General features: G+C 38.3%; 1 protein-coding gene across 6 annotated transcripts in view; it reads right to left on the bottom strand.

Annotated features, from left to right (window-relative positions):
* Nucleotides 1-1,106: 1,106 nt before the first annotated feature.
* The window catches only part of CCNT2 (cyclin T2), a 41,179-nt gene continuing 14,835 nt past the window's right edge, over nucleotides 1,107-27,450 (bottom strand). The window contains exons 3-10 of one of the 6 annotated variants that reach the window (XM_075530291.1): nucleotides 20,687-20,815; nucleotides 18,737-18,797; nucleotides 14,357-14,419; nucleotides 11,302-11,347; nucleotides 9,512-9,675; nucleotides 4,310-4,380; nucleotides 2,545-3,694; nucleotides 1,107-2,443 (exon numbers count right to left, since the gene is read on the bottom strand). In XM_075530291.1, coding sequence (XP_075386406.1) covers nucleotides 2,376-2,443; nucleotides 2,545-3,694; nucleotides 4,310-4,380; nucleotides 9,512-9,675; nucleotides 11,302-11,347; nucleotides 14,357-14,419; nucleotides 18,737-18,797; nucleotides 20,687-20,815 — 1,752 coding nt within the window. In that variant the 3' untranslated portion in view covers nucleotides 1,107-2,375. The other 5 variants (XM_075530292.1, XM_075530290.1, XM_075530294.1 and 2 more) reach the window with 5 other exon arrangements.

Here is a 27,450-nt window from a genome sequence, read left to right as displayed (position 1 = left end):
CAGAGTGAAAAGTGAATACATAGCATTTCAGATTAAATTTTGGAAGTACTACTAATAAGTACTGACCCATAACAATATACACTAGCTACCTTTTTAGACTGTCCATCATTAGCACCAATAAAGATTCGACAAAATTACCTTTATTCTCACATCTCGAAACAATTCTGCAAGTTCTTAGTGAAGTTTAAGTATAGTCACAGACCTTAAATATTCACATTGTTTTCTATGACATACTGAAAATAAGTTCACTACTCTTCTGGATAGCTTTACAAACGCTTATTAAAATTCCTGGTATTATTATCCCCAATTATACAGTACAACACAACTGTCATTTCACATGATAGCTCCTTAGAGGTTTCACATCTAAGTTACCAAGAATAAAACCCTTCCCTCCCTCATCCTGAACTCAGTTTAATTCTACACTAGTCTGTGGCTTATGCACCACTGTAAAAGTATGACTGTATCAAAATGACCATCTTCATGGATACAATATTATGCCAAACAAAGCAACAAAGTTACATGTAAAGACAAAGATTACTAAATTATGCAAGACAAGAACAAATGCAAGGACATGCTAGCTAGGCAAAGTCCCTAGAAATAGGCTCCTACTCATCTAAGTGGAAATAACATTACTGAAAGAATGAACAAGAATCTTAAAAAAATTACATAGCTACCAGTAAATTAGATAACTACTAAGTAAAAGTAAAATACGGGATTAAACTCTAATATTTACAACTGCAACACACTTGTACAATTGTACACGTATCAGTGACTTTGTAACAAAAATAATTCATATACACAAAAAGAAAATTAAAGAATTTCAGTTCAATAGAATTTGAATTCAACTCAGCTCAAGGATCTACCACAGAAAAAAATTCAAGATTAACCAATAAGCCAGAGCTACATTACTGGCATTCAACAGTAACGCTAAACATAGGAGAATCTGCCATTGGTTCAGAAGTCAGAAGACCGTGCCAACAGTACCATCTCAACAGGGTTCCATTGAGAAATACAGGCAAATGTGAAAGCTCCGCTAGTGGTTCACTTGGAGGCTGAGTTTCTCTAACAAGCTGAAGTTATAAATACAGGTACAATGCACAGTCAGCGAGCTTTTCTTTCTTTAATGTCAGAATATAAAATACATTGCGAGAGCGAGAGGTTTAATTTTGTTTTTATAAGGAAGACTGCATTCACCTGAAAAAAAATATGGCATCACACACAAACACGCTTCAGGGCAGGAGTATGTTTAAGAATACGGTGTCATTCTGAATGCTTTGAAAGGAAAAGCAATCCCTGTTTACTATTAAAACATGTAGTGTTACAGCTTAAGGAAAAACGGACTAATTCTTCACTGTGTAAGTTTTCATGAATTTAGTTTCCAAATCCCAATGATCTATAAAACCATTATTAACAGCTGTGTTCACAGCACTGCAACAAGCCAACAAACGTTTAAATGCACTTCACATCTAGAGTATGTAAACTTTATTTTTTCCTCCTCAAGCCTTCGGAAAGCTAGGGGCTATTGCAGCAGCCAATCTGGTCGACTGCAGGCAACAGGCCAGTGCCTCGCAGCGTCCACGACCATCCTCGGCACTGCACCTCCACCCCAGAATGAAGTGCCCCTCCCCTTCAGCGGCTTCCAGTAAGGCCTAGAGTTTAAGGTTAACATGAAAAAGTGCCACCTTTGTTTTAGATTAGTGATGGACTCCAACACAAGATAAAATAAAATTATTCTGTATATTGTTATACTTACAAGCAGCTCCAATCCTGAGTATTTATGGTAATATCTAAACATACAAAAATGTATGTACATTTTTCTCCACTTCCTTGTAAACAGTTGTCAGCATACCATTGAAACATGCAAATCATACATACAAGTATAAATACACAAAAGAAAACAAGTTTCACTCATTCAAAAGCCAAGCAACAACAACAAAAATAGCTACAGTATTCAAATCATAAATAACAAATGCTTGAGGCCTCTTATATTCCTAGCAGCAGCCAGCCATTCAGCCTAATGTTCTTCGGTGCAACCCGAGAGACACCGAGTTCTGCGCCTTCCATGCGTTTACAGGGTTTAGAACACTCTCATACGTGGAGATAAAGACGGTTACTACAATCTCTTCTTTTCAGAACGAAGAATAAAGCAGCACTTACAAATTCCGAGGCAATGGCAGCAACGGCAGCTGTCACCACTGCTCGATCAGGAGGGAGTTCTCCATTCTAACCATTTTCAAATTCAACAGGTACAAGAAAAATTGACCTAAACAAATGATCACATGTTCATGCCTTGGGCACTTAGCAGCGAGTCCAGCATGTCGAATGTGTCTTTGTAGTCCATATGCTGGCTGTTTGTACTGTACTCGTGATGGGCATCAGGACCGTTGGTCTCCACTGGCTTCTTGTCCAGTTTCACGAGGGTGCTGAGATGTCCGTAGCCCACCTGGTATGTGACAGGGGGAGGAGGGGGTAAGGGATGGTTAAAAACAGAGTTGTGAGAGGATATATACTGCTTAACAGAGGAGGAAGAACTAGATGAACTACCTGCACTTTTGGAACTTTTGCTCATTTTGGAGTGGTGGTTGTGAGCAGCATCATTGACATGCAGCCTCTTCCGTGAAGAGCTGGAACTAGAGGGAATGCCATCACTGCCCAGGCCAACGGGACTCCTCAGAACAGTGGGTGGGATTCCGTCAGCACCGTGCTGACTGACACCACTGCTGCTGCCACTATGGGCGTGGGAGTGCTTGTGACTACCGGCATGGTGGCGGTTGGAAGGGTGCTCCTTGTGCTTGTCCTTATGGTCTCTGCTAACCAGTGGACTTGAATGCTTACTCTTTCCACTCCCTTCGTCCGAAGAACTGTGTCTCTCTGAAGATGCAACTTTGATCTTCATTTTCAGTTCTTCTTTACTGGCGTTTTTATCGGTGGATGATATTGGGATCCGTAATTTCAATGGTCCGCTCTTTTCCTTTTTATCTGCTGTGTGTTTTTCAGCATTAGCGATGGGGATTTTCATTCTAATGGGAGACGCCACAGAAGCGCTGCTTGCAGCCTGTGGCTGTGCATGTTTGTGCTGCTGCTCGACCTGGGCAGCTAAATAGTGGTCCCTTACCTCCAGATCAAGAGTTTCTAGTTTGCGCTTTTCTCTATATTTATCTAAAGACATTTTCTGAGGAATCACTCCAGGAGTAGATGAAACTGGCCCATGGTATTTACTGCTCCCTGCTTTATGAGCATAGTCTTGTTTAACTGAAGAATGATCAGACATTTTTTCAGATCTCTGATGCAATCCCGAATGCAATGACATAGCAGGTCCCTGCTGGAAGCTGATGCTGTACTGGCTACTTGATGAAGATGTTTCCTGTTTCTGGGAATACATCTGCTTTGTCCGCGTGGACTCTTGATCTTGGGGCCATCCTGGGTGCGATGACACGCCGTATGAGGTACTTGGCATTCCTGTTGCTAGCAGTGACAGATGATCCGATGTATGGCTGTCTTGAGCAGTATTATTTCCTGGATTTATAGGTCCCGGTGCAGGGAATGTCGATGTAGATGGTTTCTGGAAGCTTGGGTTTGTAGGCACGCCAGTGACACCATCTACTAAAATGGAATTCTGGACCAACGACGAGCCAAGACGCGGCGTCTCTGAGACCTGTCCATCTGCTTTAGGCTTCCTGGCTGCTTGATCAGCCTATCAGATAAGACACAAAGAAGTAATGACAGCAAAGGAATTTAATACGAAGTTCTTGTCTTATAAAACCTCCACCTTAACTATGTGGAAACACAAACACTAGGAGAGTCAAGGCTGTACGTAAGCGGCATATAGTTAATTGTCTTACTAGACACATAATGAAAGACTACAAAAAGTCCAAAGTCCCGGTTTGGGATTTCGAATCAGGTCAAATTCGACTTCGTTGGGATGCCTTAGTTTCCCATTTGTAAGATAAAAAGAATTCTTCCATCATAGTTGCCCGAGGATTATTAAAGAAGATGTATTCTGTTCTTAGTCAAGCCAACCTGACAAGAGTTAGTATAAGTTAAATAAACTTATTTTCATTCAATGTAAAGTAAGTTAAATAGAACTTAAATGTTTGGCACACTATGAGGGAAGGGAGCTTCATTAAGTTTGTAGTGAAATCGATAAAGGTGGTGGGCCTTTACTACAAATGATTTGAAGCCCTCTTGTATAATTATTTAGGAACATTGGGAGTGAGGCAATAGTTGGCTATAAAATTTCAAATTGATTAGTAATTTGTTAGATTAGCAACAAGAATGATACTCTCTTAAGCCCCACCAATTCTCTTACCCTCCAGTATCGAATCTTCTTCAACCTACTAGGCGTTTTCTCCAGTATCTGCAGAAACTCATGTGTTAGCTCTAAAAATAAAATTTAAATAAGACTTAGAAGGTGTCTTTAGGATCTGCATTTCTTAGATGTGGAAAATATCAGAAAAGGGACCTCATGATTTCATCCACTTCACTTCCTATTCAGAAGGGGACACAGCTCTAAATCGGTGTTTTCAAAATGATAGCCTTTAAAAATACATCTCCCTCCCTACCTCTCCCCTCTGATCCTGGTAAGCTAACTCTTCAAAAAGAAAATAAATATTCCTGCCAAATAGAACACTACCGTTAGGCAATAGAAACAACAATTACTATTGCAGGCAACATCAACCAATGGATTCTTACAGAAAAATGTACAGAGCAGCATGAGAAGACACAGTATTATAATTAAATGTGCAAAGATCTGTAGTTAGAAAACCAATATCGCTTGGCATTCTTCTCAAGCTAAGGGAAGTGAAAAATTCAAGTCAGGCGTTAACAACATTGAAGGGTCCTATAGGCAGAAATACCTGACCCGTGCAGGAGGCACCACAAGAAGATGGAAGGAATACACAAGCCGTCACTGCGGCAAAAGAACTGGCCGACGGTCAGCTCTTACAGGAGGACACCCACAACCAGCGGGACGGATGACAACAACTGACTGACTACCTACCGGAATGTTTCAACACACCTGTGCAGTGCTGGGGGTGGTCACTTGCCTGTGAGTAGAAACCTGGAAGACCAAATGACTACATGGTATTCTTATTTATGCCCATTCCAGGACAACGAGGAAATTGTCAAACAGCATAAACCATCAATATCACAAACAAGAACAATTCTGTAGAAGACGACGAAGAACAACTGCAGCAGTACATAGGGAACTGCCAAGATTCAAGGCAAATTCAGAAGAGGTCATGAAACAAGGGATATGGCTGCAGTATCAGATGGATGTTAGCTAAAACAAAAAATGGCAGAAAAGTGCTTATCTATGTCTTATTAACTATACCAAGAAATTCAATTGTGTGGCTAACAAACCATGAGCAACACTGTAAACAATGGGGGCTTCTTCCCTTGGTTCTTGATCAGATGCTACCTCCTGACCAAGAACTGAACAAGGGGACACCAAGCAGTTCAAAATTGGGAAAGAGTAGTTTAACTAGGTTAATGTCTTGGTTTTGATAGTTTTATCATTATAGAAAATTAGTAGAAACTCAAGGGTACACAGAACCCAACTATTTCACATTGTAAGTGAATTATGTTTAAAACTAGGAGGGAAAATCCCTATCAGTAAACACTACTGTATTCCACTCTGGCTGCACGCAGGGAAATACAAAGGCCTGCTCCTGGGACTTCAATGTATACACGTGGGAGTTTATTCCGAGTACCGGTGTCTAGACACCTGTGTGTGTTCAGTGGATGGCTGAGGACAAGTGCCTTCTGAGGGCATCTGTTGGGTCAATGAAATGCAAGGCAAAGAGGTTAGCTCAGAAGGTAGTGGCAATTATTTTTCAGACTTTAAAGTGGTAATCCTGATAGATTTTCTCAGAGGACACAGGATGACTGCAGGGACTTATTAGGTGAGAAAAAGTGCAGTCAAGTTGTGCTGCGTATTTTCCACCAGATAAAGTACCTGCTTATTCTTTGCAGTTAGCAAAGGCTGTTCTATGAATATTTTGTTGGGAAACTGCACCCCATTCCCCCTACAGTCCTGATCTTATCCTCGGGCTTCTCTCTGCTCTCAAAACGTGAAGAACACCAAAAAGGAGTATGATTGAATCCCTTGAGGATGCTTTGATCTGATGTAAATTAAAGACCACAGAATTCTTCTGGGGTGGAAGAGGAAGATAAAAACATCTAATTCAGAAGTGTGCAGAACTAGATGGAAGACATGTAGAGAATAATTGCTTCACATCTGAACTTTTTAAATAAATGAGGTGTAGTCACTACGTCCCCCCTAACTATAATCTTACGTATTATAAATTCTAGCCTCTATGCCTATGTTTCTAATCCCATTTTGGAGGGAGTTCTCGACTACCCCGATGGACAAAGACACGATAGGATACAGTGAGTCTCCATCTCACTAGAGGGGGGGTAGACCAAGTCACATCCCTATTTCTTAGAGAATATGGTCTACTGAAAGACAAAAAGCACACCGCCATCACATCCCTTCCTCTACCAGCCATCTTGGAAACAGAGCCAACTGTAGGGAGCATCAGAAGGTAAGCCGCCAGTGGAACGCAGCTGAGTTTTAGTCTGAAATGGCAGAGGCTAAGACAAAGGCTATGGCAAGGAAACCATGAGCTAGAACAGGGAAGAAGCGCTGAGACTGAGACTCCATGGAGGCAGAGAAGTGGGACTGGCTTCTTGGCTGTGGACCAAAGATTATATTCTTCACACATTCTGATCCCGACCTGTGCCAATCTGTCAACTTCCCTAATAAAAACCTCCTTTCACTCGGAGTAATGGAGCCCTCACGGTGCAGTGAGTTGCATGTTGGACTGCTAACCACGAAGTCAGTAGTTTGAAACAAGGAGGCTTTTTTTAGTCCCTAAAGAGTTAGTCTCAGGAAATTGCAGGCCCAGTCTCCTCTGTCTTACAGGTTCACCATGAGTCAGAATTGGCTCGATGGCAGTGAGTTTGAGAATCCTGTGTACTGTGAGTTGTGTGTGGCTACTGCAATGGATAATTGCAGAAGAGCACAGGATTCTTCAGGGATGACGCAGCATTGAGTAGCACTTAGCCTAAGAGGTGGAGATGGGAGGTGGAGGCACTTGCCTCATGAAACTAGGGAAGTCAAAGGCCTCTACTGCGCCCTCTGCTCAGAGCACCTCACTGATACAATGAACCGAAGGAAGATGGAGGGTCAAAGGCCATGGATTCAAGGCTTCACACTGCCAAATTCTTAGGCTCAATTATGTTAGATCAAAGGGTCAGCATTCACCCAAAGAGAAATGTTAACTGTAGTCAACTCACTTGACTATTACTTGGTATTAACTAGTTAGTGCCAATTCAACTCCAAAATGGGGGCAACCTCTCAGCTTACTCATTTATTATTTAGTGGAGAAACAGTAAGCTTATTAAAATTGGCCAAGAAATATAGTCAATGAAAACTATCCTAGGTAAATTTGAAGATGGCAATAAAAATTAAGGCAATATGGAACCTGTCTCAAATACTGAGAAAATCTCGAAGAAGTTCTATACCATTATAAATTCACCGCCTGTGAGAACACTCCAAAATAACCCGTGGAAAGGTGTACTAGCAAACCTAACCATTACATGTTCCCAGAAGCACCTTCTGTACCAATTCTGTATCCGTTCCCGACTGAAGTCTAAGAACTCGCAGTTCCTGTTTGGATGAAAGAAAAAAAGTAATGCTTGCACCTTCACTGGCCTACTTGAAAAAAGAGCATCGACTCCGAGATGGGCCCTTTGGGGTCCAACAGTAGCATGAAATAGCTTTAGCACATTTTCAGTTGAACCGTCAGAGAGTAACACATGTAAAGTGCTTGGTCCCAAACACAGTGCATACCAAGCGCACAATAAAACCACCGCTTTCCTCAGAGTAGCCTACTCTCCTCAAATTTATAGCAGAGACAAATGCTGTCACATAATCACTGTTAATACAAAAAGTACAAGCACAAAACCAAAGTGTGATGTTTAAGACAAAGGCAGCTCTCACCCAATACACAGAAAAATTCAGAACACAAAACTACACCTAAGAGTTTATTTACCATGAAAAACAGCAACAGCAGTAGAAACGAACCTTACAGCGATGTCATTTCCCAAGTTTTTAGAACACAGGTTAATGAGTTACTTCAGCAAATACCAACGCTTCAGACACATGCTCAGATTCACACCTTCATTTCTTAAATTTTAAGTAACCATTTAAACACACACAGCAGCAAAGGCGGCTATAGATCATGTTAAAATTCTTAATGGGTTCTACTACTGAGATTCTTATTCAGTTGCTCTCCAAATGAGTAACTGATTTGTCCACCTGTTTTTGCAAATTCCATGCCCACTCATTTACCAACCATCTAATGCAGTGGTCCTCAACCTTCCTAATGCCGTGACCCTTTAATAGAGTTCGTTGTGGTGACCCACTCCCAACCCAAAAATTATCGTGGCTACTTCCTAGCTTTGCTACTGTTAAGAATCGGGGGACCCCTGTGAAAGGGTCATTCAAACCCCCAAAAGGGGCCACGACCCACAGGTTGAAAACCAGTGATCTAAGGGCCGCTCTCTAGCTACACTGGCTGAGCTGCTTCTGCTGTTAGTTTCGCCTACTCTTAATTACCATGTGCCCCTTCACAGAAAAAAGAAATTGAAGAAAACATTTACGTTGTATCGGAAGACCGCATTCCCAAACCGCAGGAGTCTCTCTCTCCTTTTATGTCACACACATTTCCAGAAGCATATGCGACTCCGTTCCCCTACAAGTCCCCTAGCTTCTAAACAGGAGGAAGGAAGACCACCCAAACCTGACACGCCAGTTTAAATGATTGCCAGCTCACTCGTTGTCAGCCGGCCAATGCTGACTCACAGCAAGCCTAGAGGCAAGGTCGGATTGCCCCCGTGGGGGACAGTAGAATGCCTCATATTCTCCTTAGGTGAGCAGCTGGTGGGCTCAACTGCTGACCTGGGGTAAATCCATAGTACTTTATTTCCAAACCCAAAGACATTATCTTCTCACCAGGAGATTCCCAATTTTTTGTTGCTTAGTCATATTTAATAATGCAAGACAATATATACTTTATCTCTTTAGTTCAACGCTTTATATTTTTACAATAGGCTAACACCCAACTCTTCAACCTACATATGTTAAACTCACAAAATTAGGTATACTTGCACTAGTAACCTGTAGCATTATATATCGTATTTCTGAAAAAGTCCTGGGAGGGCCTTGCATATTCACTGATCGCTAACAGACCTTTGATGGTCTGTTTTTTAGGCTGCGGCATCTTTATATTTATCCTTTGAAATACACACTTTCATAGTATTAGATGGAATGCCATCTGGAATTAGGGGCAGGTCTAGGGGTAGTGTTGGGCAGGATAAAATGATGAGGGTATAGGGATTTACAAGTTTCCAAACCAGTGTACAAGTACAGAGAAATTTTCCATAATAAAAGTGTTAGAAATATTTTTAAAAATTTTGTTTCTCTACAAGCCTTCATTTTACTTACCATCCAGTAACTCTAAAGTAACTGTAGGGTCCACATACTCCCACCAATGCTTTCCATCGGTTGATACAGGAATCTCCCAATTGGACCATTTGCAAGCCAAATGAATGCACACACATGCGATCACTGTTGGTTTGTACTGAAGACAGAAGGTGGTAAGATGCAGACTGTTGCACAGCAGGTTTGGAAATGGAGAACCATAGAAATCCATACATGTAAAACAAAGAAAACATTTACCAGTAAGGTCAATGCAAAGTAAAACCTGAAAAGTTTTCTAACTCTAGAGCATGTTATTTTATTAACTCAAAAGCAAATGCTAGTAGGTATAAAAATCCTATAGTGAAAAACATCTATTTAGATTATAAAAGTTTCCCGGACCTTCACTCACTAGAGTATTACATATAGTGCATCTAACATTTTCACATGATTACTAAAACAGCAGTTTCTCTAACAAAAACAAACAAAAAAATCTTTTTGGATAAACATTTCTTTAAAAGCGTATTTAGAAAAAGGAAAAACATAGGCAATCACAATGTGGCAACATACATATAGAAATAACAGTTTGAATTTTTGGTGGTATTTGTTTCTTTTATAGTTTCATGGGAAAATGTAAAGAAAAGAGCCTAAGACTATCTGTAATATTGACACGACAATTTCAGTGTCCCATCACTAGGCATCATACTAAGTGACGTGGCTTAATCAGTATTCTTATGATCAACAAACTCTTCAAGTCAAATAAACTTAACACCTATGTAAATGTAAACTCTTTCTTTTTTTCAGAAAGTCACAAAGAAAACTTACCTTTTCATGAACAGCTTCCAAGCCCAATGATGTTAAATACTACAACAATATTATTTTCCCCCCTCTATTATATGACCAAAATGGTCTATTTTCAAACCAAAGTTTTAAATCTTAAGTCTTTTTTTGGTTCAGAATAACTGGAATAGAGGTTAAACCCCAATAACATGTATCTGACGAAAGAGACTGATGCTTTCTAATTTAGAGTTTTTATTAAGTTTCTTAATGGCACTAGAAATGAGCGGTCATACAAAGCTGGTTTGGTTGCCACTTTGCCAAAACCCACTTAAAAACAATCTTAAACAACTGATATAATCAATCCAGTACAGAATTATGTCTTCTCTAGTAAATTCTCTTTAAATAAAATTATTTTTCCAGTTGTTTCGAAATGTTTAATTAACAACCACAAACCCATTACATATTTTTGCTTTATATAAACTAGAAAGGAAGTCTGTTTTTTAAAGTTACATTTATGGAAACCATGACAGGCCTTGACTACTTCTAGTTTATTATTAGTGGATATTAAACTGGAAAAAAAAAACCTCCACGTTAAGTAAATTTTATAAAACAAAAAATAAATGTCAATGATTATTTTAAGTTAAGGATTGGATCAAGGTGAAATTTTTAAAAATGTCATTTAACTATAATTATAAACTAGAAATAGCTTTATACTTACCAAGTTGCTCGAATTTCTATGTTAAGTTTAGCTCTTTGTAATCTTTAGCTGCTATTCAGGCTACCAATTTTAGACTTATGCACTCACAAATCGAGAATATGCCATCAGAAAGCACCACTACACTTCACATTGTGCATTTAACCCCTCTGTGCCAAAAGTCCCTTGTACAATACACCGCAAAGCAAACAGGAAGGTCCCACCACAGTAGATGGTCCAGTCTCCTGTTGCAACAAGGGTGAGAGACACATTGAGGGGGCCCTGCATTAAAGGAAGCTAGTGTGTGCTACAACAGTGCGACAAAGAGGGTCAGGATAACAACCTGTTGGTAGCCATGAAATAGGATGTCTGTGCCAAATCCTTGCTTGCTGTAAGAAAAGAGAACAAAAGAAAGAAGAATATATCAACTTAATACGCTATCATCCAAAGTTCTCAACACAACAAAAACTTCAAAGATTTGTACACAAAAAAATAAATTTTATTTACTACTTACAAATATCACAAGAGCGCCATCATTTTCTATACTACTGAAAATCTTCAACAACATTCACTCAAATGTTTCTTGCTATCCCCCAAAGATCTGAGAAACAAGCCGATTTGCTTTTAGCTAGCCAGTTACAAGGGCTAAACTTGTTACTAAGTTAAGCACCTAGTCAGCTAATAGGTGCAATAAAGCATTCTCCTGGATTTAAAAAAAAAAAAAGAAAGAAAAGGAAAAAAAAAGAAGAAGAAAAGATTTTGAAGTCTAATACAAAATACAAAGAGTTGCCTGCCAGACTTAATCCTCAATCATATTTAAAGTTGGCTTAAGTATTTCCATCAAAGAAAACAAAATAAAACACCCCCCCCCAACAGCAGGACAAATGGCTTTTTCCACCATGCTACTAAACATCAACAGAGAATAAACCACCTAGAAACGTCATAAGGTGCAGACACAGGAAGTTTCCCTGTATTATTTTAAAACAACAATTATTTTCAGAATCTAATTAAAGACAATGTTTAGAAAAGATAATGCTACTTTGGGGATCTGTCCCCAACAGAAAAGCACTTTTTAACAACTAGTACGTTATGATGTTAAAAGTTTTGCCGCCTCCTCCCCAACCCTTGAATCATACTTCTTCTCACGATGTGTTTTAATTTGCCTTAAAAAAATTACATTCATAATCACTGACGTACCTTTCCCCTCTGCTCACCTAGGATCAGTTCACCTCAACTCCACCCCTCTCTCATAAGCCTCAAATTCCTTTTCCACTCTATTTTTATCTCTGCCACCATCTGTAAACCCCTGCTACCCAGTGGATCATCAACGTAAAGGTTTTACAAAAGAGATTTGGGCTTAGCAGAGTTGTACTAAGGAAGAGTGTCAAAGCATCAGATGTCTTGGAGGCAGTGCCTTAAGTACTGCATTCTTTCCTGGTGAGGAGGGAAGGAGAAATCACAGAAGTGAAAGGTCCCTGTAAAATGACATTAGCCAATTCTATAGCAAAGCAGCATAACAACTAAACCTTTCCATCTCTAAAGGGTGGAAGGAAGGACTTTATACAAACCAAAATTTCCCCCACCCCCAAATTTCAAATGATAGAGAAGGAAGTAAAATAATTTTAGATCGCTATCAATTACAACTAGAAATATACCTAAGTCCAATGACCACTACACAGAGGAATGATATAGGGAGAGATGTTCTTGTTTCTAAGCTAGAAGTTGTGACAGAGCAAAAGAGATAGTGGGGGGAAAAAAGACACCAGACACGCAAGAGTATTTTTTTAAATGAAGTGAGATGTGAAATGTTAGTCAAGACAAAATGAAGTTACATAGATATTTGATTTGTACTCCTTAACAATGAGTCTTACTTTAAGTGCTAACAACAAAAACAATTTAAATACTTTGTTCTGGCTGATGAAATGACTTCACGCCACTAGATTCTTTAGATACAAGAAAACATTTAGAATGTATGAAATTTTCATAAAGGATTTTAAAGATGTAGACTCAATTCCAGGGCACTATACTGAAAATACAATTTCATTTCTTACTAAGTTAAAAAAATATATAAAAATAGTATGTATTTTAAACTTATAACCACCATGCCTTCCTTCAAATGGCATGCAATTTAAAGTAAATTATATGGTTCTTTGATATTCTGACAAAGTTTAATAGTGTAAACTTTTCTCCTAACATTGAAATCAATTGTCTCTCTAATCCTACAATAAACTGTAACACTAGGGAGAAAATGTGTTATGAAATATATTTCAGACGACCCAAGAAATGTGAATCAAAATTACATGCACCATTTACAAGCATGTGGATAGGATAGGATGAAAAAAATTAAGTGGAATTTTAGAAGTTCAGTTCTTAACATTGTGTAGTAGAGAAGAGTTTTTTGGCTCTGTTTTTTTTTGGGGGGGGGGCACGTTGCTTGGAGGCAATGATTAATATAATAAAAACTTTCCTGGGCATAAAAGTAATTTGGTTTAGCGTGAATAAAATGTGAGAATATTTAGGCAAAGACTTGAGGTGAAAAAAACAACCAAACAAACACGCAAAAAAACAAGTCCTTCAAAAGTCTTACCCATTTTATTTAGAATACACCCAAGGTGTGGTGGTAAAAGAATGAAACAGAAAGTCGCATAATGAGGCACACTAAGGGTTCCAGGTGGTTATGAGGTGACGCTTCCAGTGGAGAACAGGAGAGCAGAAGGGGGAAGCAGAATGACAGCATGCAACTGTGTGAGGAAGATTTCCGAGGATGCAGTAGACAAAGGAGTCAAGAGGGAAACGTTCTACATGCTTCACAAGCAGCAAAGGACAACAATGCACAAACTTGTTCATGGGAGACTGAATCTCACACCACAAAGGTATATACCATGCTATTATTTATTTTTCCCACCAGACACAAAAGGTCAAATTCTAGTAATGCTTAAGAACTTAACATAATGCATTAAATAATTTGTGTGCTAAAAAATGCAATTTTATTGGAAACATCTGGAGTTGACCTCACATATTTTAAAATTGTTGTTGATCCTCAATAAGTCAATGAAAATTTGGCATAAACCAGAAATGAGTATGATTTCTTACACCTATATATTATTGTCCTACATCTTAAATAAATACTGAAATGAGACTGGCACAGGCCAATGGGGGAGTCCTAAGATTTGGAAGTTCTCAATTTTTAAATGACATCCTTGTTAAAGACTAGAGAAAGCTATAGTTCATCAGGCAGAGCTAGAGGAACAGGTAGAGAATATACTAAGGAAAAGGTTTGCAACGACGGACATTTCCCTCCATTTTAATAAAGTAATTACTTATAACACAAAATAGTAAACAACTACAGATGACAGAAAGCCTAAGTGCTCCTCTTAGAAATTTCACAGATCACGTACCTCTTACTAACTGCGTGCATTTCACCACATCTGTGTGTGGATGTTCAATGGTGATTTCAAAACCTGAAATGAGAAGCACTTTTTTTGCCTGATTACTTATTACTGTAATACTTGCCAAAGAAATAATAGCCATTACGCAACTCAAAAAGATATGTTCTTGGTTAGCAAAAACCCTCAAAGACAAAGCTTTCATTAATGCCATGCTCATTATGCTTCCAATGATTAGAAATTATTTGGTCTCAAAAATTCTGTCCCAATTAGAAAAATAGAAAGCAAGGGTAGTACTTATTCAAAATTCATGAGTTGCAATTCACTTAGGATTGTCCTAAAGTTAAAAACAAACTAAAATGATGGCAAACACTTTGATAATTAAGTTTGACTCAGTTTTTCTTATACACGGGGACTTCAAAATGTTTGTGAAAAAATTCCATTATCTTTAATTTAGAATTTCTACAGATTTTGAGGCCCCCTGAGATGTACCTTAATTCTTAATTATAGAAGATATGAAAGGAATATTTTTCATAAAAATAACCTTTGGATCACAGTGGTAGAAATGGCCTTCTAAAAGAGATAATGTCCACCACCATTAATCCCAGCAGTCAAGGAGTGCAGAGAGCTACCCTTTGGGTTTCTGAGCTTGTAACTGTATGGGAGCAGCAAGCATCCGCTTTCTTCCTCTGAGCAGCTGGTGTACAAGTCCAAAGTGCAACTACTATACTACTAGGTCCTTCTTACTATGGACATAACTATTATTTATGGCAATTGTGAAAGACTTCACAAGACCTGGTCATGTTTTGTTCTGTTGTTTACTAGGTTGCTATGAGCTGTAACTGAGTCAATAACAGCTATCTAACTACTTACTAAATCTTAGTTCAGAGTTTCCACCAGTTAGCTTAAGGATTTTATTAGTGTTTAAAATCACTAAGGCAAGTGAACCACTTACCGTATATACTCAAGTATAAGCCAACCCGAGTATCACCTAATTTTACCACAAAAACTACATTAAAAATGTGCCAAAAAACATGATTTATGAGTATATACATGTCTCAAGTTCATGAACGCACTGCTGCTAAAACCAAAGGAAAAATGTTGAAAATCTTTCAGAATTGTCTGACGAGAGCCCCCACCCCCCCAAGTTAGTTTTTTTTTTTTAATGGAGTCTACATCAAAAGCATATGTTCTCAAACAGTTTTGGCTTACAGCACCCTTTGGGGGGGGGGGGGGCAGAGAATCAGTGCCCTGCTGGCAATTAAAAACTTATAGTCCATGCCAGGCTAAAGTATGGGCTACAGGTATATAGACCGCTGGATTATTCAAGAGTGCCCTCCTACCCACAAGAGGGGGCTGTATCACCTACTTTGGGAAACACTGATCTTAGCCTTCATTACAGTAAATTAGTAAAATTGTAATGACTACACATGGAGGATTTATGAAGGTATTGTTTGGCTGTTTCTATTGTAATTAAACCAGCAAAATAATTAACAAGATATATCCTCTAAATTCTAATGACAACCTTAAGAATCTTTCACAACTGATATTATATATTTTATATAATAAAACAATTATATAGTAACATAGCTTGTGATTACTCATTTTATCATTCCAATATAACTTTCCCATTACGTATATAGGTGCCCAGGTAGAGTCGTGGTTAGGAGTTGCGCTGCTAACTGCGAGGTCAACAGTTTGAAACCACCAGCTGCTCTGTGGGAGAACAATGGGGCCTTACTGTTTTAGAAACTCACAGGGGCAGTTATACCCTGTCCTCCAGGGTCACTATCAGGCAGTATCAACTGGACACAGTGAGGGTTGTTTGTTTGTTTTGTGGAGGGGTTGTTCTTTGTTATGCCTACATTTATATAAACTTATATAAACAATAATGCAAAATCATTAGAGAAGGAAGTACTAGGTTCTACTTTCATAAACTATTTTTGTTATAAAAAGAACATGTGTTGAGAGGAAGTTTGGCTAGTGATCACATTTCTGTTCAACATCTGGGTATCAATACAAGAAATTACCACAATAAATGATTACTTCTGACAAACATATTAAGTGGCAAATTGCTTTTTATACACTTTCATTTTCAAATTCACCAGGCAAAGCAGGTACATTATTCCACCTCACATATACAGAACAGAGTCTGAAGTACTTTAAAAAGTTGGGTGGTTCATGTGACCTCTTCCCTGGGAGAGGGACAGCAGAGAAGGGGGGAAGGGAGACTCCGGATAGGGCAAGATATGACAAAATAACGAGGTATAAATTACCAAGGGCATATGAGGGAGAGGGGAATGGGGAGGGAGGGGGGAGGAGAAAGAGGACCTGATGCAAGGGGCTTAAGTGGAGAGCAAATGCTTTGAGAATGATTGGGGCAGGGAATGTATGGATGTGCTTTATACAATTGATGTATGTATATGTATGGATTGTGGTAAGAGTTGTTTGAGTCCCTAATAAAATGTAAAAGAAGAAAAGAGAAAAAAATGATTAGTGCAAAGACTGTACAGATGTGCTTCATACAATTGATGTATGTATATGTATGAACTGTGAAAAGAATTGTATCAGCCCCAATAAATTGTTAAAATAAAAAAAAGAAAAAAAAGAAAATCCAAAAAAAAAAAAAAAAGTTGGGTGGTGAGGAAGCTTCAAGGAACCAGAAGAATATTGTTTCATTGGTGCTTTACTGCACCCTGGTTGACTCATCCCCCCTTCCCTGTTACCCTTCTGTGGGGGGATGTCCCACTGTCTACAGATGGGCTTAGGCCTCTGTTCCCAACCCCCTCATCCTCAACAATGTTTTTGTTTGTTTGTTATGGGTCTTCTGATGCCTGTTACCGGGTCCTGACGACACCTCATGAACACACAGACTTGCTTCTCTGCTGGATGGCTGCTTGTTTAACTTCAAGTCTTTAAAACCCCAGATACGGTTATCCTTTAATGTAGCCTAGCATCATCTGCTTTCTTCACGACATTTGCTTAAGCACCCATTTTGTTTTTAGCGATTGTACCAGGAGGGTGGGCATCACAGAATGCCAGTTAGTTAGAACAAAGTGTTCTTGTATTGAGGGAGGGTATGAGCAGAGGCTGTCCACTACTTCAATATATTGCCATATAAATACATGGGCCAGTATCTCTATTTTAATGAATTAATGCATTTACACAAGTACACACCTATGCTTATACCTTTATTCATAGCTTTGCTTCCTCGATGGTTCCTGTCTCCTGTTACTTTCCTCCTGCCCCACCACCTACTTCTGCCTCTTAGTACTTCCACTGTTAGAATGCTATTGGTCCAACACCTCCAGGCTCTCTACCACCTCCCTGCTGTTGATTTTAATCCCCTAGTTGTTCCGCTGTCTATGGAATGGTTTGCTCATTGTTCTAATTACATTTTTGTATGATCTTAAAGGCATGTTTTACAGCAGGCAAAGATATTCACCCAAGTTTGCAAAAGTAAGTCAGAGACCTGCAGATTTAAATCCAGATTTCACCCAAATGCATATTCTTCCTACTGCAATTGCCTCAATTTCCCAGAAGTATATATGAGAGTTCTCAACTTTTTAAATATATCCCAAACATGGTAACTGCTACTACTTAACAACATGGTTTTAGACAAGTCATATCCTTCTTAGGCCTCGTCATTTAAATGGAATAAGGAGCCCTGGTGGCACAATGGTTACATGTTGGGCTGCTAACCACAAGGTGAGCAGTTCAAAACCACCAGCAGTTCCTCAGGAGGAAGATGATGCTTTTTATTCCCGTGAAGAGTCAAGTCTTGGAAACCCACAGAAGCAGTTCTACCCTGCCTTATAGAATCAACTATTAGAAGCCAGTATGGCAAGAAGTTGCACAAACCATGAATATGCAGATGTAACATTAAGAATGATAGCCACTATTTTTTAAAAAAACTGTGGACTAGACACACTATTGAGGATAAACTGTAGGTGAGCAAGCTCTGCTGCCTTTTTCATACATTATAATCATAAAAACAACTCTATAAAGATCTATTTTATAATCATGGCAACATATGCACAAATATGCTTGATATAATTGATGTATGGATTGTTAGTGCTTTAAGAGCCCCCAATAAAATGATCTTTTAATAAAGAAAGAACTTTTATACTCTTTAGAAGAAATCAGAGCCATGCATTGCTTGGACAGAGTAAAAAAAAAAGTAGCTATGACTGTGTCATCCAATTACTAAAAACCTAAGAAATCACATGGAAGACTATGCTTACCACTTAATTCCTAATCACTAGATAATACTACTCTAATTTTTAAAAATAACACTTTAATTCAATCTTCTTTAATAATGACATAATTCTAGAAATACTTTCATTAACTTAGAATACTGCGTCAACAAACACAAAAAAGTTGAATACATACCTAGAGTTTGTAGCATTATGGTTTCAAGTATAACCAATTCTTGGGTTTGTTGAAGGTAAGCCTGCCATGTAAGAATAATATTAAGATGTTTAAGGTAAACAAAGCACTATTAAGAGTCTATGGGATAGTTAAATGTCTTGAGAATTGTAACTTTAGCATAAACAAACTACAGTTTAGAAATATGGGGAAATCAATTAAAGGCAAGAGAAAATGTCTAGTTTTGTGACAAGTCCAAATGCAACTGCTTTATAATAAACAGGAAATTCAACCCCCAAATCCTACATAAGAAATGCTGTAGGTTAATTTTCAAGAAAAGAAAATCTACAGCGTGTAAAATAAACTGTCTAGCCATGTAACAGTTTAGGTGCTTTAAAAGACATATTAAGGGAGGACACCGAACCATGTAAGAATAGCAAACTGAAAGCGAACTTTCAGGAAATGGGTTATAAACTCACCCTAGGGCTTTCACATGCAGCCCTGGTGGAGTAGTGGTTAGGCGTTGGGCTGCAAGGTCAGCAGTTAGAAACCACCAGCTACTCTGCAGGACAAAGAGGAGGCTTTCTACTCCCCAAAAGGGTTATAAAAGAATTAATTTTCCTCTTCTGGGGAGAGGGGCAAGAAAGCCAACCTTAACTTGTTACATTAACATACATACACACACACGAAAGCTGAGAAATGGAAAGAAAATCCAATCCCATTACTGTCGAATCCCTTACAGCGCTATGGGGTTTCTGAGCCTAGCAAGCTTTACTGGAAGCAGACTGCCACACCTTTCATCTGCCAGGCAGCTGGTAGGTTCAAACTGCCGACCTTCCAGTTAGCAGCCAAACACTTTGTAACCAATTCACTTCCCTACCAAGAAGAACAAAATGATGAATCATACAACCAAAGGAACAAATATGAGAGGGTCTTTGCCGTCAACTTCAACCTTAAATTGTTCCATTACATTCACTTTTAGAAGCGTATAAAAAATTTCAGCTATCCATTTTTAGATCAAGACAATTAACTTAGGTGGCTAAGAAATACACATATACAAACAATAATATGCATTTATATAAGGAAATTGTGCTAGAGACAAAGTACGTTTGTTTTGATCTACTGATACTTCCTTTTGAAGAGGTAACTGAGCTGACACTTAAAACACATTTTCCATTTTTGAGCAATATCTGCAAGAAATAATTATGAATTTGTAAAGTTAACAGAACCTGCAGGAACCATTTTCTGGCAATCATAAATTCCATATTTATTTAATGTCTACTTTACTCCCTTGAGCCAACATCTAGGGTAAAACTTGCCATTCTTAAAGTACTTCCCTAAATTAAGCTGACTGACTATAAACTGGTAATAGTTAAGAGTCAGTCCTGAGTAACTCACTTTTAAATGGTTGTTTCAAATATGGTCTTTTAAAAATATTAATTATGCTGAAAACATGCATTGTTTAGATAGTGGCATTACCCTTTAGGAAAGTGAAAACAAAATGCTGTCATCAGTACGGGGTAAATGTATCGTTATCACAGGTAAGTCTGTACGCATTATAAAGGAACGACGCTTAAATTTCTATTTTCGATTTACTCACCTGTTGGCAATTTGATTTGACATATTTATCCTTTAGTTTCATGCATATCTCAGCAATACAGGTGATATGCCCTACCCTGTATATACCAGAGGTATGCTGTAAGGGTCAATAATAAAATGGAAAGCACTCAGAAGTACCTTTGATTAAAAGTAGCACCTTGAATCAAACAAAGCTTTATATGTGGCATAATGATATTCAAACTGATGAAGATTCCTAAAATATGTGCCTGTGAGATGGCTACCTGGTATAAATTTCTCAAATGGTAATAAAAGTAAACAACATTTGAAAGGTAACACTAATTGACATACATTTTAATTAGGCCAAAATTATGGAAAAAAATTCGAATTTCAGAGGGGGAGAAAAGTTTTACATACGTCACACTTAGTGTCCAGCAATGGCTCTAAGGGATGAAGACAAGCATGTGCTACTTTGATAACATGTTCAAGTTTTCGAGCCTGCTCTTCCACTTTCGCAGCCAAAAATAACGCAGTGGGTGATATGATCTGGAGGAAACATAAAACATAGTGATTTAAACAAATACATTTTGTAAAATCCCTCTACTCTCTATGAGGGTGGGCACAAGGGCAGAAATGTAGTATTAATTGTATGAACTGCCTACAGTTCTTCAGAACTAGTTAACTCAGGCTGTAATATTTATGTTCCACAAGCAAAATATCAAAGGGGATGAGTTTATACTTCAGTCAAAAGAAAAGAAAGTTTAAACTATAAAGTTGTACATTAACTAGGGAAATGAAAAAAGAAAGCCAACGAATGAAGCCGAAGCTTTAAAAAAAACAAAACCTCCCAAAACAGGGAAAGGAGATCCACTCTATTTCCATTTTTTGGAAAGCCACCAGTTTACAAGGTTCTTTTAGTTAAACCATGATTGATTTTTGTGGCCAAGAGCGTCACAATCATCTTCACAACAGAAAGATCCACAAAGGAAAAGAAAATGATTCTGAAAAAGCAAGTACTACTTAGTATTTCTATTACTTCCTTACAGCAACATTAAAAGCAGGCTAAGAAAAATGGGACTAGACACATGTAAGAGAAACCACTACGTGAAAGCTTTGGTAAATGGAAAGATCACGTCCTTAGGATAAGCGTTCAAGCACACAACACTTACAAAGATACTAAGCCAGAGAAACCTCTAAATTTAAGCACTTACCTCAAAAGTCATAAAACAAATAACTGATGACAGAAAATACACATACTTTAAATTCAAGTAATAGCCTATGATAATATAAAAGAAAATTTTCACGGAATAGTAACTTGTGTCAGAATTCATGCTCAATTTTCTTTTAAAATATCATTTTATTGGGGGCTCTTACAGCTCTTGTAACAATCCACACATCAATTGTATCAAGCATATTTGTACATGTTTCCAGGCACAACTTTTAAGAGGTTAACACCTGTATTTCACTCTTCCCTTGGAGTTCACCCATTATTACATAGAAACAATGGGAGTATGAGAGAGCAGGAGGAAGCAAGCACAAATTATGCCAAAACATGATTTGGGGCGGTAATAAAAAAATCTACAGGGAAGCCAAAGGGAATGTGGATTTTTCCCCCCTTTGGAGAGTTTTAAAGATCATCAACTTATCATGGTAGCTATATGATATTTAACGTTCCTTGTCTGATTTGCATTTAGATCTGTTGTTGAACCATGACTTCAAGAGGTTTCCATCTACCTGCTCTATAGATCTTGAAAACCACCCCTACAACAAACGAATTTGTTTCCCAACCAGAAACAACGTTACTCTAATAGAACTGAATCAGTTCTCATGGAGTTTTCAATTATTTCCATCCTTTACAATAAAAATTACAGTAGGCCCTCACAATCTTAGAGTCCACACCCACATTCAATGAAGTAGAGATTGAAGAATATTTTTGAGTGGCCTCCTAAAAAGCAACTGAATGGCTAAAGAAAACCCCCTACAGCAGGGGTTCTCCCCTTCCTCACGCCACGACCCTTTCATACAGTTCCTCATGTGGTGGGGACCCCCAGCCATAAAACTATATTCCTTATGACTTCATCACTGTCATTTTGCTACTGTTATGAATCGGGAGACCCCTGTGAAAGGGTTCTTTGATCCCCAAAGGGGTCGCGACCTACAGGTTGAGAACCGCTGCTCTAAGGCTAAGACTGTTATTTACACAGCATGTGGTATCACAAGTAATCCAGAGATGATTTAAAGTGCACAAGATGTATGATAATATATATAGGATACCTATATATAGATATTATACCATTTTATACAAAGGATTTGAATACCCATGGGTTATGTATGCACGGGTGTGAGGTGGGGGTATGTGTCATAAAAACCAAGCCCTGTGGATATCAACAAGGTTAAGATGAAAAAAATCTGAAATGTGCAATTAAAAACCAACTTAAGAGTCCACAGATTTAGAATAAAGCAGTTATTCTTTACAACAGACTTTCTTAGGATATATTAATATTACTTAATACAAGGGTAAATAAAAAAGTATTGCTAGAAAATTCTAAGAAATCTTTATAAAGCAAAAGTATCAAAGTGTGAAGCTACTGTTTCTCAGCATACTCTCACCTTCCATCTGGTCTACACTTCTGAAGCCAGTGTTTCCATCTATGCAACTCTTCCTAGAAGAATTCTGAGCTCTCTGATTTATAGCATACCAAAATGACATCCTGGAGAGACTCACACTGTGCGCATTTGATATGTGCTTACATCTGGGAAACAGAAAGCAGTCAAATGGGCAAGATCAGGTCTGTAGGGTGATGGGATAAAGTTTCCAAATGAAGTTTTCATAGAACAGTCCTCGCCACCCTTGAAGAAGGAACAAGTACATTTTGCCTAATGGGAAAAAAACAAAAACACCAACACAACTTTCCTGGCATTCTTTCCCCCTTTCTCCTCAGTGAAGCTTTAAATTTTCTTAAAAGCCATTCATTACAAGCCCCTATCATTGTTTCAGGTCTTTAAAAAAAATAAAAGATTACTCCCTAAAGCCCCCCACCCCCCACCCACACCCTGCCCGAAAGTGGCTATAACCAGAGCTGACCTCTCTGCCTTGAATTAAACTGGCCCAGCAGATCTCCTTGGAAGCCACTGTTTGAACTGGACTTGGCTTTCTGGATCTTACTGTCAATCCAAGACCTGTGCCTGGTTATAATTCCGTGCATAAAAGTGCCTTAACTAGCTTAGATCTTGCTTAAAAGACTGATGGAAAGATAGTTCTTTGAAGCATTTGATCTCCACACAACACTGGTGGCACTCACTGAGCAGGAAGCTTGCTGAGGCTGTTGGCTGAAAGTGGTGAATCAGTAGCTGTGGAACCAATGCTGGTTCTATGCCCTGGGACTTCAGCTTTCGGACTTGAACCCCAGCTTCGTCATTTGCCAAAGCGGGCAGTCTTCCCTTTCTTGGCTCATCTTCGAAGGTTCCCCGACCTATTCTATGCAAAAACTGTGAAGCAGCATTCCTGTAAACGTGTGGCAAGGCTTTACAGATTGCAAGTTGTCCACGTGAGATTTGTTCAGCTCTGACCTCAAAATTGTTCTCCTCCTCCTTGGCACAAACAGTACTGCGGACACCCTAAAGACTAAGACAAGTGTATTAGTTAGAGAACTGTCTGCAGTCATCCAACAATCGCAGAGATCTGTTTAATCGTACTGTTTGGAAATAATCCACAAATGCATGATTTTTGATTGCTAGCAGCAATACTTTTTGATTTATCCTCATATTCTTCAAAATATCAGTTCAATAGCAGCCCCCAGGGTGGTAGCAGACTGTGAAGGAAAAGGTTTAAATTAACTGACACTTATTTCCTATCTCAGTTAAACCTATGTTTATAACCCTCATACTGTTGATTTTTTAATTCTGTCATTCCAGACTGGAAGAGTTCGGTTAAAAAAGTTTATTCATTGTGCTCTCATTATATAGCACCATATAGCTCTTCATCATGTTTGATGAATGTGGATAATCTATACATAAATACAAAGGTACCAATATTAATTTTCAAGCTTTTCAAATGCCAGAATAAAAATCAAGAGAGCCAACATCATTGTAAGAAGTATGAAACACTCAACAAAATGAAGATCCTCTCCATTTCCTATTTCCTATTTCATTACAAGAGGGGAATGCTATCCCTCCTGCCTACAATTTACCAAAGAACAAAATAATAAATCCTCCAAAGTCAAATTACACCAGGTTTAATAGTTGAACATCCTTAACTACCAGGTAGTACAGAATTTCTATTACTTGCCTAAAAGGCACTTATAAAAGTCTCCAATGAGCTTTTTGGGGGATGGGAGTGGGAGTTGGGTGTTGTGGCGGAGTGTACAACCTCACAGGATTCACAATCACAGCATCATTACCCTGTGGACATTTAGTAGTAATGGTGGTGGTAAATGTTAAGCTTCAATATCAAGAAATACTTTCAAACTACATAACTTTTCTATTTCTCAATGGAAACAATCTACTGAATGGCTCCGAAACTCGACAAATAAGTTAATTAGGTAATCAGAGAGCCAAGCACTGGATCTTCAGGGTAGACTCCTGGTTTATTTACCACACTCCTCCCAGAAGTCTTTGTGGTCTCTAATACGCACAGGTCTCACCCACCACCAGTGCACCACTAATACCCACCCACACTCTGCCAAAGTTCCTGGTGAAATCCACTAACTCCATTCACACTGCCTTCTCTACAGCCTGCAACCATTTACTCTATGAGGGTGGTAAAAACAGAACAGAACACCTTTTTAGATTAAGTATTCTGTGAATTGCATGAGGCTTTAATTTTCAGGAAGATGAAGACACTAGGTACTGTACAGCTGTTTCAATGGAAAGCTGATTTTATTTTGTGGCTCATTGAAATAATTCCCTAAATTTTAGGACGACGGGAAGATTAGTAGTTGAATTGTGGCTTTTAGAGATGAGGATAATATTTTGAAGGCAACAAATACTCATTGGCATATGTAAGCATGGTTCAAAACCAACAAATTCAAACCAATGCTGGAGGAGTACACTCCAGTTTGCTTTGACTGCACAATCAAAAACTGAGATTCTGTTTATGAGGGCAATCACCATGCATTACCCATTTTTGTGTTCTGGGACCTCATTTAACAAACTTTGTAAGGCTAAATTAAACTAAAGGGAAGACAGTTAATTTTTAATTAAGAGTCCACATATCTGTTTATCTCTTACTCTGGCAGATATACAACCATTTCAATAGGACTTTTATATTCTTGAAACAAGACCAGTTTCTATAGAAATGGTACCATACAAACGATGTAAAATATAGTCAGACTGCATCAGCCAAATCATGGCTTTGATATGACTAGTCTAAGCAACAAACTATTCTTTTTGCCTCAGTATTTTTATCTGTAAAGCCGGAGTAACAGTAACAGCTTGCAAAGTTGTGGTGAAAATTAAATAAACCAGCCTATTAATAAACCAGTAAGGAATGGCTCAAATATTACTATTGGTATGTTGGAAAATTAAACATCAATTTTGTATTGCCTGGTGCTGGTCTTAAAAAGCAATTCAACAATCTTCATATTTTTAAATTCTCCCCTTTCTTGTTCACATTCCCATCAGGTTAAATGCAGCTCTTTCAAGGCTGTGCTGTAGAAGACGCAAACAGGATTTACAGGAGGCCAAGTCAAACAGTGCTGCTAGAGAATCGTAGAAACATGAAGCTGTTTCTAGATATACACTTCATCTAGGCTTGCACACTTCTAAAGGCAATGGCTCTCTTTCTCTAACCCATTCCAGAATGCTTTGTGACTTATACACCAAAACAAGTTTTAGCATACTTAAGGGACGCAAATTATAATACTTTGAAATCTTCTTTTGAGTTTGGAAATAAAGGGCAAAATCAGGTAAATGGGGTAAGGTTTCCCAACAAAATTTTCAAAGTGATAAGTCTTTGCTACCTTTGAAAATAAGCACCATTACTGTGATGGAAAAAAATCCATCTTTCCTGGGCTTTTCCTTACCAATGCAGATTTCATTTTTTTCTTAAACTTCTTCCTGTAAGCCCATGTCCTTCAAGATAATCTATCAAGATTACTCTCTGGGAGTTCCCCCAAAATAGCTGTCATAACTTTCTGAGTTGACCTTTCTGCTTGGAATGGAACTGGCCGGCCCAGCAGATGCTCTGGGAAGCCAGTTTTGACTGAATATTGTTATTCTCTCTGATGGGTAAATCCAACACTCATCCCTGATTATGATTCCTTTCATAAAATTGTATTAGCTGTGATCTTGCTCAAAAGCCTGATGTTATGATCAGCTCAAGATAGTGGGCACACATGGTTTAAAATAAACTTATAAATGTATGAACACTAATAACAATATTTTTTGACTCACTCGAGTATTTAACATTACTCCAGTTTTTCACACCTAAATTATGCTTATCCCTTCTTGTTTCAGCAGATTTAACCTTCTCTCCTTTTCCATTCTTTTGTATGGTTCCAGTCCTACCTCGTGGTCTGCGTCCCTTCCTCCTCCATCTTTTCTCTTCCCCATTCCTGGCTTCTGTCTCCCCTCTCTGCTCATAGTGCCCCACTCTTGACTTTCTTCGCTCTCCACTGCTGGCTTCCACCTGATAGTTGGAGGCAAGGTCAGTTTGAATGAACCAAAATCTGGGTACTTTCAAAGTCACTGAAGATGGCTGCCTGTTATCAATTTCAAATCAATCACCTGTAGTGCTTTTTGGTTGACTCTCTTATTTTAGTGACATTTATGTAAATATTTTGTAGGCATACATTTATAGTTAAGAACTAGCCATCATGATTTTATGACACTTCAAGTTTACTAATTCAGAAAAGTACCAACGAAAGCAATAGAAAAGGTTTCCAAGTGTCCTTTCTATTTGCTAATACACTATCAAGAAGTCTGTTTAAAAATAAAAATGCCTATTTCATATTTAGGTCCAATGTGCTGATGAAGCGATTTTTCCTCTACCCCTCTCACACACCACTGCCCAACTAGGACTAGGATAAATATTTCCTGAGCTTTGGAAAGATTTCATTAATATCCTTCATTTTTAAACTACAAAGTCATAATCAAGATTAGTACTAATAATCTCATACTATCCATAAAAATCCCAACTTTTCAATATTCACATAGAAATTTAAAGCAGAATAGCCAAGACA

Source organism: Tenrec ecaudatus, chromosome 13 (assembly GCF_050624435.1).
Source record: "Tenrec ecaudatus isolate mTenEca1 chromosome 13, mTenEca1.hap1, whole genome shotgun sequence".
Lineage (NCBI taxonomy): Eukaryota > Metazoa > Chordata > Mammalia > Afrosoricida > Tenrecidae > Tenrec > Tenrec ecaudatus.
The sequence above is the reverse complement of the archived record's forward strand: the minus strand, read 5'-3'. Positions and strand labels throughout refer to the sequence as shown.